Source organism: Miniopterus schreibersii, assembly GCF_964146895.1.
Source record: "Miniopterus schreibersii genome assembly, chromosome: 1".
NCBI lineage: Eukaryota > Metazoa > Chordata > Mammalia > Chiroptera > Miniopteridae > Miniopterus > Miniopterus schreibersii.
The window spans coordinates 41,390,720-41,402,906 of record NC_138101.1 but is presented as its reverse complement, the minus strand read 5'-3'; the positions used below and the strand labels follow the sequence as shown (position 1 = coordinate 41,402,906).

The following is a 12,187-nucleotide window of genomic DNA, read 5'->3' as shown; positions in this document are numbered from 1 at the left end:
CATCTCTGGCTTCCTTTTCTCCAGTCAGCCAAAGAAGTCTCTTTATGGGTCATGTGATGAGGTCAGGCCCACCCAGTTAACCACCCTATCTTCAGGTCTTCTGTGCCATATAACATAACCTAATCATGGGAATAAAATCTATCAAATTCATAGTCCCAAAGATTATATGTATACTGGAGCTGGGCAATCTTAGGAACATTTTAGAATTCTTAGTATGCAGCGATTAGACAGAGACCCTTCCATGGAACCCCCAACTGTCAATATCTTTAAGCCTTTTCTCTGTGGCTATTCAAATTTTTGAGACACATCTGCCAATTTTTGTCTAGCGAATTATAAACCTGGCTGCCAGCATTTAGCGAGCTAAAAGTGGGAAGGGGACTGAATCTCACTGTTTATCATGCATGTTTACTTAAGTGCCTTATTTTTAGTTTAGTAGCTCATCTCCTCTTCCTCTATATCTGGCATCTCCTAGTCCAAGGCCTTTCTGGTTTGGTTTTGTTTTTAGAGAATAATCACCTGACTATGCTGTTTGGGTATGCGTGGAGACTTAAGTGCCTGACTCCTCACAGGTGTTCAGTCAGTCTCTCTTTTTGCCAACTCAAGCCTCACCCATGTATCTGGTACCTGATTCCTGAGTCCTTTTTGGATGACCACCTTATTTCTCTTTGATATCTATGTTTCCATTTCTTTTGTTCTGAGAAGCAGTTATCACCTTTTATTTACTTCATCTTCATAAATATTACGTTATATTTACAAATATCTTTTATGGTTATCAAAGATGGAGTTTCTGTTGGATTTAGTTCTCCTTTGAGTAAGTTATAAGAGGAAAAATAATTACCTTAAAATTACCTTAAAATCAGAAATCTAGGTCATCTTTTAATGTACCTTCTTTCTGAAGTTATATGGTTCTGTTCAGTTGATTAAATGTTAAAATTTTCAAAAGAATAATCTGGTCATGTATGTTTTATTTATTTTTTATATTTACTGATATCTGATAACTGTATAAGACTAGTTAAAAAAAGATTACCATAATATAGAGTAGGTAGAGTAAATTAAATTTCAATCACTGTTTATTCATTTGAGAGGTTACCATGTATTTCTTAGTTCTCTTACTAAAATAATTATCTTCATTATGAAAAAAAGAGCTCATGAAAATTTAATGTAGATTATTTTCGGGGTTTTTTTTAAATCAGTAATTACTTTCTACTGATTCAGATATATCCCCTTGCCTAGTTCTGTTGCTAACATTGAGAAAATAGCTAATCTGAGTTGGCTAAAAAAAAAATTGGAGCTAATTCTCTCCTATGAAAATGCATGTGTGACCTTGGTCTCAGTAGTGCCTTAGGATTGATATCCTTTTGAAAAATACTACTAGAGTAGAGTTAGTCTACAGTTGTCTTTTACTATTGGCAACACATATTATACAGTACATATCAGTCTGATTAGACCAAAAGTGCGTTTATCGTTTGCAGTGCTTCTAATCCATGGATCACATGTTGAGTGGTGGGGGATTCTATAATATCCATCAGAACATCAGATGTTTGTCTTCAACTTAGATTAAAGGTTCTTAATCCTGGCTTTGTATCAGAATTTTCTTAGAGCTTTTAAAATATGTAGATGCCTAGGCCCCACTTCCTTCTAATTGAATTACATCTTTAGATATTGGAGAGCTCAACATGTATATTTTTGTAAAGCTCCACTCCCTGATGAACAACCTGGATTAAGCACTACTGAGTTAGAATAATAAAGGTTAGAAATAAGCTTTCTTTATAATATCTGGAGGAGAACAAGTTATGTTTCATGCAGATGGTTACTAACCATTTCTGCTTTTGAAATTTTTTGTTGTTGTTCTGAATTTTTAAAATATGGTACATTTAGATAGGATTTTGAGTATAAGTTGCAGTCATAATTTGAAATAGTTATTCAAATATAGGTTATCTTTTATATAGCCTATACTGTTTTATTAGGCCGTTTGTGGTCACAAGTGATAGTATCCCAACTAAACATTCTTAAATGAAAGTGGGCATTTACCAAAAGTATAGGGATGGTGCTGGATTGTGGCATTGCTGGTGTCAATCAAAAATAAGTTGCTCAGCTCTAGTCAGTTTGGCTCAGTGGTTAGAGTGTCGGCTTGGGGACTGACGGGTCCCAGGTTCGATTTTGGCCAAGGGCATGTACCTCAGTTGTAGGCTTAATCCCCTGCCCCTGCTGGGGCATGTGCGGGAGACAGCCAATCGATGTGTCTCTCCCCGCCCCCCACTCTTTCTGAAAAAGCAATGGAAAAATTATCCTCGGGTGAGGATTAAAAATAATAATAATAAAAAATATAACTTGCTCAGAACTCTGTCTCCTTTCTTATTTCTCTGTTCTTTTCTCCTCTTTGTTGACTTATTTTGGGAGTAGTCTTTTTCATTTGTGGTATAAAAGTGACCAAATAGCTAAAGACTGACATCTTAGCAATTCAGCAACCTTTAAACATAGGCTCTCTTTTCAGACCTATAACAAAAGTCTGAGTGAGGATTCCTAATTGTCCCAGTAACCAAAGACCCATTGCTGGCACCAGAGTATCACAGGGTCAAGCAGTTAAAGATCACTTGGAAGGAATAAGATTATCAGAGAATTGGAAAAGAGTGATTTCCAAAAAAATTCAGGGCAGACAATATATATTTATAATGTACCATTTGTAGATTATTTGATAACATATATAGAGTTAAATAACTTGAATTTTGCTTTATTTCTCCTTTTGTGTGCATTCATTTTGGTGTGAAAATACTATAGGAATAGGCAAATTATCTACGGCTGATGGTAAAGCCTTTGCAGATCCTGAAGTGCTTCGGAGGTTGACATCATCTGTTAGTTGTGCGTTGGATGAAGCTGCTGCTGCACTTACCCGTATGAGAGCAGAAAGCACAGCAAATGCAGGGCAGTCGGACAAGTAAGTTACATTTTCATTGTGATCAATATAAAAAACATTTTCTTAAAAATGATAAAATAGCTAACATTTATTTTGTGCTTGGAACTATACCAGCCACTTTGCATGTGTTATCTTGTTTAGATTCACAAAAAGCCATAGACATGGATATTGTTTTTATACTCATTTTATTCATGAAAAGCTTAAGAGAACTCAAGAACTTAATCAAGTTTGAATAGGTGACAAGTGGCAGAGCTGGGACACAAGTGTCTGCCTGTCGGCAAAGCTGACTTCTTAGCTGATAATGTTATAAAAGACATTTTGCTGATTTAGGTTTTGTTTTCTTTTACTGCTCTGGTGACAAAGAAGTAAAGGCTTTTTAATTAGTCACACTATTTCCAGTTCATGTACATAGTTCTGACTGTTTTAAAGGGCAAGGTTTTTATTTGTTTGTTTTATGAATGTACACAAAATGTCACAGCTCTAGTTCCCAAGCACATTGTAACATACATTTAGTTTTGTATGTGCTACAATTTCTTTTATATAGTATAGTAAGGGCTCAGCTTTTTAAGTTTTTCTGATGATGATGTGCAATAAAAATCACACTATCTCATATATGAAAATAATTATGTATATAGTATAGTTCAAAATGGATGTAAACCCCAAAGAAATGGCTGGGGGGGGAAATGATTAATGCATGTTACTTTTCTCCTCAAAAGCTTCTTTTTTCTTTAGAAAGAAACTATTTTTGCCCTAGCTAGTTTTGGTCAGTGGTTAGTGTGTTGGCCTTGGACTGAAGAGTCTCGGGTTTGATTCTAGTCAAGGGCAGATGCCTCCAGTTGCAAGATTGATCCCCGACCCAACCGAAGCCGGGTACAAGAGGCAACCAATGTGTCTCTCTCACATCAGTGTTTCTCTCTCTCTTCCCCTTCCTCTCTTTCTGAAAAGCAGTAGAAAAAAATATCCTCAAGTGAGGATAATAAAGCTATTTTATTTTAGCAGTTGCCTTTAAACAGTTGAGAAAATGGGAATATTCTTTTACATATGGGTTTGGAGAATTAAAAATAGGATGTAAGAATTGGCTTTTACATAATGTTTTTAGGCAACTACTTTCAAAAACATGAAAGAGAGGTTATATAGTATTAACAAGAGTATGAATTTGCTGTTTCTCGGCTCTGCATTGTTTTTATCTGTGTAGATGTTTGTGTTATTAATTTATTTTACCAGTCTTCTCATATATTGAGTCTTCTTTAGGTACCCTCAGATTCTTTTCCTTAGTTAACTATTCAGTTTTTCTGGCCTACTATATTATTGACCTACAAGTATTTTTTAATGTGGTGCCTACCGAGACTGGCAAGAGAGAAAATTAAAGACACCTTGAAGAGTGTTACTTGAAACTGGAAATAGAATAGAAAAAAATAATAGACTCTTTGGCATTGAAAATACTAGAAATTAGTAGCAAAGCAGTAGAACATGTTTGTGACGGTCATATTTATTCAGCAAGGCTTGAGAAATATGTTCCAAATAGTGAGTGCTATGTTCCAAACTTTACGTTAGTTAAGTGCAGTATCATGTGCCAGATTTAGTGTACCCTTTGCTTATGAGTTCATAAGTTCAACTGTTGCTACAGTAATTCTTATAAGGCTGTTTAAAGCTAGCGGAAATTGAATGAAAGTCTCAGTAGGAAGGTAGAGGGCAGTGTGTGCCTAAGGGGGAGAGAGAGAATGAGAGACCACTTGAAAAAGAGATAAGTTAGGGTATGTTCTTAATACAGGAAATGTCTTGTGGGAAGGATTTGTACTAAACTTGTTTAAAAATTATAGAGAACACTGACAGTCTAGGAACAGTCAATATCCTATAAAATGAAAAGAAAGAGACAAGCTTACTAACTGCTGTTTGTGCCTGACTTTGGTAAGGAGACAATACAATTAACATGTAGGTAAAATATGTAGTATGGCACATAATGGTAAGAGTTATGAGGAAGTGCTAGAGCAGTGTTTGGGTTCGGAGGTCATGTTGCATTTTAAATAGGGTAGTCAGGGAAATCCTCACTTAAAAGGTGGCTTTTTAGCAAAGATCTGAAATAGGTAAGGGAATGAGCTGTGTCTGAGAGAGGCACTGTCTTGATAAGGACAGCAAATGCATTTATTTTGGCATTGGAGCTTAATTAGCACTTTTGATAAAAAGCAGGGAAGTCAATGTGGCCAAAGTGGAAAGAGCAAGAGTGGGAATAGTAGGTGATGAAACCAGAGAGGTAAAATGGAAGAGTGTGGGATGCTACCACTGGACAGATCTTCTATGGATTTTGGCCTTTATTGTGAGTGAGATTAGAGGCTATTGGAAGATTCTGAGCAGAAGAGTAACATGATCTACTTTTATCTATTTTTAAAAAAATATGTGTTATTTTTTTCAGGAGAGGAAGGGGGAGAGAGAGAGAGAGGGAGGGAGGGAGAGGGAGAGAGGGGTAGAGAGAGAGAGAGAGAGAGAGACATCAGTGATGAGTCATTGATTGGCTGCCCTTGCCCCCTACTGGGGATCAAGCCCACAGCCCGGCATGTGCCCTGACCGGGAATCCAACTGATCTCCTGTTCATAGGTCGATGCTCAGCCGCCAAGCCACGCCGGCTGGACGTGATCTACTTTTCTTTAAACAAGATTTCTCTGGCTTCCTCACTGAAAAGAACTTGAAGGAGATTAGGGTACATACCCTGGGTTGTGGGTCGATCACTGGTGGGGGCACACGGAAGGCATCGCTTCGCTCTTTCTCTCCTGCATCAGTATCTCTAAGCATGTCCTTGGATGAGGGTTAAAAGAAAAAACGTCCAGTGACCGAACAGAATGAAGTGTCATTGTGACTTGTATTTTATTCATGTGATATTCTGTAAAGTTTTATGTTTTAAAATTTTGGTTTCGAAAATTGCATAACGAAAAACATTTTGTAAAGTTAAATATTTTAATTCAGCGACTTTTATATGTAGATTTTTAAAAAATCAATGAGCTGAATCATTTTCAGTTTTTTTGCTATGGATCTTATTGAAATAATAATTCTTGCTTAGCACTTCTGTTCAGTACTTAGGCTGTGCGGTGTTTTATAATATCATGTCCTGACATTGCAATATTCTTCCCCTAATAGCCGCAGTCTGGCAGAAGCCTGTTCAGAAGGAGATGTAAATGCTGTGCGAAAGTTACTCATTGAAGGGCGAAGTGTAAATGAACATACTGAGGAAGGGGAAAGCCTCCTTTGTTTAGCTTGTTCTGCTGGATACTATGAGCTTGCACAGGTTTGTATTATCAAAATAAAGCTCATGAGTTTTTAAATTTTGTTTTGTTTTTAATTTAGCTTGTTTAGTAAGGAAAAAATAAAGGCGACCTTAGGCTCGTTTTAACCTATAGTTTTGTTAGCTATATTTTGTGTTCATTGGCTCTTCTACTATTTATAGTATGACTACGTAGGTGTAACATATGTTCAAATTTTTTAAATGAAATTATTATTTTCTAATATTTTTTAAACTTTTTTTTTCATAAGGTTTTGTTGGCAATGCATGCAAATGTGGAAGATAGGGGAATCAAAGGTGACATTACGCCTTTAATGGCTGCTGCTAATGGAGGACATGTCAAAATTGTGAAGTTGCTGCTAGCTCATAAAGCCGATGTCAATGCACAGTCTTCAACAGGTTATGCGTATTTCTTTTTTAGTTTTGTTAAATAGTAATACCCTTTGGTGGTAATTATTTCACATGAGAGTGATCGTCAGTGATGCTTTTGCAATTCTCTTATAAATGCTGCATGTTTGCATAAGTCTGTGCATTAGGTGTAAAGTACATAGAATATATTTTGAATGAAATGTCTTCTGTTTTGTGTATGAGGGCAATTAAGTGGCCTTTTAAGGTTCTTTAAGGTTAAACATTGGCCCAGTTACAAGGACTACTCTCTTAGAAATGGAGAGGGTGAACTCTGGCTTGCAAACCCAGGTTTCCTATTTCTGGGGGAGAAGGGAAGAGAAGATACAGAGAACAAGGATGTGGAATAAAAGGCAGGTCTTTTCATTGCCTTTTCTTACTAAATTGTGGCCTATAGGAAAAAAGAGGATATGAAAACATTGTGTCCCACAAGGGACACAATTTTAGTCTAAATTAATTTTTTTTCCTTTAAAATTTGGGCATGTATAGATTGTATAACAGCTCTAAAATCGTATGAAAATATATTTTGTGCATTTTTTTCATGCAAGATTTTCAAAACTGTTTACTATTTTAAGTAATTTTTAAGGTCAACAGATTCTAGTTTGAGGGGGTTTTAGAAATCCTTATTTTACCCAGAAAGTTGAAGTTTTTCCCCCCCCATAACATGGATGAAGGAATATTTTTGAAATTACTTTAACTTTGATCAGTTAACTGATACTTGAAATTGTAGAGAAAACAAATATATATGATTAAAAGAAATGGTATGAGATGTATCTATAGGATGAATAATTACAATCCTAAAAAAGAAGCTTGTGAAACATTTCTCTGATTAAAGTTAGAATGAATATAACCTGTTTCTCATCTGAAAAGTTGGTTTCAGAATTGCTCAGTTCTTTCATAACTCTACATTTGTGGTGAGTGTATCTGATTTTCTACATGTGTTTGACTGATTTTTAAATGGGAAGAGCAGGGAGTAGGTAAGGTAAAATGCAGTGAGGAATGGAATTATATGTAAGTATTTTATATAAATTTATTAAGGTTATAGTCTCCCATTTCAGTTTCTTTTTTATGCTAAATTAGATTCTGTTTTATTTTGGTAATTTATGTTAACGGGGTTTTTGTTTTTCTTTGCTAAAATAGGCAATACAGCACTTACATATGCTTGTGCTGGAGGCTATGTAGATGTTGTAAAGGTGCTTTTGGAATCCGGTGCTAGTATTGAGGACCATAATGAAAATGGCCATACTCCTCTTATGGAAGCTGGAAGTGCTGGACATGTGGAAGTAGCCAGATTGCTGCTAGAAAATGGGGCTGGCATTAATACGCATTCCAATGAATTTAAAGAGAGTGCCCTTACATTAGCTTGTTATAAAGGTACAGTATAAAATATTTTTTTAAAACAAAGTTTTAAACATGAAATGACAGTTTGTTTTTTAATTAAAAAGTAATAGTATATAGTATGTATTTAACTTTTGAAGTAAGAGTCAAATATGTAAACTTTTAAAATGTAAACTCAGTATTATAAATATTGTCAGTGAAAAATGACTATTGATCCAGTTACTTTATCAGAAAGTTATTTTAACTTTAATGTACATTTTTAAATGGTGTTGTACCTTAGAATAGTTCCTCTGGTTGAAAAAAAAAGAATCCTACTGAATATAGAAGTACTCAGCCTGTAAGTTTAAAAGAAAACACAATAAAAGTAGCCAGAATGATCTAACAAGAAGGTGCATAACGTATTGCTTATGATACTAAGAAGAAAAGATAAAAATTGAAGAAAAAGGAAATGTGAGAAGAAAAATGAAAAGTGGTATGGAGGGAGTTTGAATTCAAAAGAACAATGTTAGAGTATTACCAGCACATTTAGTAAAGTTCGAAATAAGAGCTGGTTGAAATTGAGAATGTCTGCCCATATATAGCTGTACAAAGGGGCTACATAATTTTTTTTCTTTTTTTTAACAGAAGGAAGCAGGTAGCTGACAAGCTAGCATCAGGCTACTGCTGCTTTTTAAAAAATATATAACTTTATTGATTCAGAGAGAGGAAGGGAGAGGGAGGGAGTTGAAATATCAATGATGAGAGAGTTGTCATTGATCAGCTGCCTCCTGCACGCCCCCACCTGGGGTTCCAGCCGCAACCTGGGCATGTGCCCTGTCCTGGTATCTGGTATCCAATGGTGATTGACTGGGTATTGAGCCACACCCAGCTGGGCAGGGGGTACATAATATTTTTAAGTAATGTAAATCAACTTGAAAATACTGATAAAACAGAAAAGTACTCTTTTTTGGGAAGGCAAGACAATTGTCTGAAAAGATGCTTTGGTCTTCAGCTAGCAGATACTCTAGATTCTACATTGTAAAAAGCCACAGAGGCTGATATTTTTTAAACTTCACCTATATGACAGGTAAATGGCTATAAACTGAGGAGCTTTTAAAAAAAGCAAATTTCATTCAATTTTATGTCTACATAGCCATTCAGTTCAGTGTTTCATATCATCTGCAGCTGTGCCATGTTTGTGTCATAAAATAAGTGATGAATTCTTGACATCGAAACATCAAGAAAAAGCTCTTGCAGGGCGAGTATAAAATTTAAGGAGACACTCTCAGTGGCTAATTCTTCGCTTATGCAAGGTTGCAAGTGAACACCTCAAATTTTGTACCCAGGACTTTGTTGCCTCACCCTAGTCCTGGCCCTGGTGTTGTTTCATTCTATTTTAGAGTGCCCAAGGTTGTGTGAGTTATTTCATAATAATTTTCTTAAAGATATGGATAAAATATCCATATATACATAAGTGACTAAAATTTAAATGTGAAAATATGGTCTATCTGAAGTGTTTTTGATTATCTAGTGTTAACAGATTTTCAGATACAGGGTGATTAGGAAGCACAGCTGAGTTCCATTAGTTCCCCTGTTCTGTTGGATAATCAGGCAGAGGCCAGTCTTCTGGGGGTAGAATTAAGCAGACTGGTTGGGTAGCTTTCTGCCCTTTTCACAAATACTTCTTGAACCTGGCTGTGTTTTACTACTGAGTCCCAGCCAGCCAGAAGAGCATTGAGATGGGCTATATAAAGCTCCTCTTTCCTCTCTCCTTTGCTTGTAGCCCCACCCTGTTTTCCAAAAGGGGCATCTGAAGTTGGGGCTTGCAGGCTTTAATTAGAAGCTGGAAATAGAACTGAGCTATTGGAGAGCATCTCTAGTGCTTCTGTGGATCCGAGGACCTGCTCCCTTTCCTCTGTTTCTAGGCCATAGGTTGACAAAGAGGAGATGGGGAAGGGATGGAACTCAGGCTGAGGCTGAACATTGATGTGGATCTTTGGGAGGGGAAAATGACAGAAAAAAGGTAGCAAAAACAAGATATGGCAGATGCTGCACTTACCAAAGTTATTTTTGTTTTGACTTTATCTGTGATTCTACCATCCACTGCTCTCTAGTCCCAATTGATTGAAAATTGCAGCTCATTCCAATAATTTTGGGGGGAAATTATTAATTTTTCTCTTTATTATATCTGAAGTCCTTTCTAAAATTTATCTTTATGACTACTCATAAAGTATTTTTATCTGAACTGAAGCATATGGTTTATTTGAGACGGCATAAATATGTGTACGTGTGTGGGTATATGTATATGCATAGGTATGCTTATATCTAAATACATGAATAAATATTAACTAAGTGGTGGCGTTTCAAGAATATTTTTATATATACAGTTCTCAACTTACATATTCTGGGTGTTGGATTTTAGTGGTATCTTTGATCACCCATAGCAAGGATTCTAGTAGCAACAATGGTAGAGCAATAGGGTAAAGAGTAGAACAACAGAGATTATGTATAAATTGTATTCAGCAGTTGAGGGTAGCTTGTAGCTGACTTTTGTATTATACTTAAAAATGTATTGCTATAATTTAAATAAAACTTGTTAAAATATTATAATTTGTCTTACTTTTTTTAGAATGAGTTTTTTAAGTAATATTAATGCGCTTTTGGTTTAGGACACCTAGAGATGGTGCGATTTCTTTTGGAAGCAGGGGCAGATCAAGAGCATAAAACAGATGAAATGCACACTGCTCTAATGGAGGCTTGCATGGTAAGATTGGTGAAATACATGAAATATATTTATATTACATATAAAAATATGTATTTTATATAGTGTGCATTGAGTGTCTTTTTCTTTGGCTCAAAAATTCTGTTTATTGTAGACTTATTATGGAGCAGAACCTCAGCTATCTTGAATTATTAATAGTTTTCAGAGCCAGTTATACAACATTGACTTCTGTTAGAAGTTGCTTTCTGAAGCTTGACAGCATTATGTTCATTTTCTTAATCTCACATCACTATACTGGTTTTATGTAGTTGGTGCAAAAAGTGACTTTTAAAAAGATTGATCCAAGGGTATTAAAAAGGAGACTATAATTCCCAGAGTATGCACATATTACTAAACATAACATGCTTATCAAACCAATAATTTTATTTATGAAAAATTTGAAATTAGACTATTATTTGTGTTACATAATTCCGTCTCTGTCATGGTTTTTCTGAGCCCTGAGTTCCTTTTGTAAGAACACTGTTTTAGAGTTTGTATGTGGAGGTGGGTAATAATAGTACTCTTAAACTTCTGTATCTGTCTATGATTTGTGGCACAAAAATGGATCAGAGTAACATTATAGGTAGATTCATGAGAAAAACATGCCAAAGATAGATAAAGGCCTCAAATGAATTTGAAGTTTCTGGTCTCAACTTCCCTTCAGAGAATGATTATTAAAAGGATGTTAATTTTTAATTACTAATTTAAAAAATACTAGGTAGCCATTTAAGACTTGAGTTATCTTTGTTTTTGTTTTTATTGCCATGCCAGTGTTTGCTTTAGTAAATTATTCTTTTAAGTAAACATAGGTTTTCTCCAGAGGTTTTGAGTTCCCCATCTTTTAAGATGAGGAATAATATCCTTCTCTGGGTTTGTTGTGAGGATTGAATGAGATGTGTGTAAAAATACATCAATGATATCTTCATTATAAGGAACTTAAAACGTCTGCCATCCCCACTAGAAAATCAACCCATAGGTAGATTAAGAAATTATAATGGAATGTTCTATAAATCTAACCAGTATGCACTGCAAGTGTTATAAGTAGGGAAAAGATAATAGTAGGGGCCAGGCAATGTAGGACTTGACTATGGAGGGAGAAAATACTGAGATGGAGGAACACCAGAGTAACCTTAGTAATAAGATATTAAAGTGGTATCATATAAACCTAGAGGCAAAAATGAGCGTGACATATTAAAAGGAAGATGAAATGCTTGTGAGGTAATATATAGAAGGTAAAAGTATATCAAAGGGGAAAAAAAGGAAAAAGGAGCCTTGGAGTTGCTAATAGTTAGGAAAGCTGTGGTGAAAGGAACAGATGATAGTAAGAGAGAACTTCTTTCAATTTTCCTTGGCATTTGAATGTTGAACAAAAAAGTAAGTACCATGTGCATATTGTGTTCCCCTTCCCCTAACACATGCACAATTCTCCTAGTCATAATAGTATTGCATATTTCTTTTTTCTACCTAATCAAAAGTTTGCTTATTCTTAAGGTTTCTATAAAAAATCTAACTTACGCTT

At 35.4% G+C, this 12,187-nt stretch overlaps 1 protein-coding gene across 6 annotated transcripts in view; it reads left to right on the top strand.

Annotated features, from left to right (window-relative positions):
- Positions 1 to 12,187, top strand: part of ANKRD17 (ankyrin repeat domain 17) — a 159,026-nt gene that overhangs the window by 73,980 nt on the left and 72,859 nt on the right. For all 6 annotated transcript variants that reach the window (XM_081150791.1, XM_081150788.1, XM_081150787.1 and 3 more), the window contains exons 3-7: positions 2,779 to 2,935; positions 6,044 to 6,191; positions 6,437 to 6,584; positions 7,731 to 7,964; positions 10,577 to 10,671. In XM_081150791.1, coding sequence (XP_081006917.1) covers positions 2,779 to 2,935; positions 6,044 to 6,191; positions 6,437 to 6,584; positions 7,731 to 7,964; positions 10,577 to 10,671 — 782 coding nt within the window. The remainder of the gene's footprint in view (positions 1 to 2,778; positions 2,936 to 6,043; positions 6,192 to 6,436; positions 6,585 to 7,730; positions 7,965 to 10,576; positions 10,672 to 12,187) is intronic.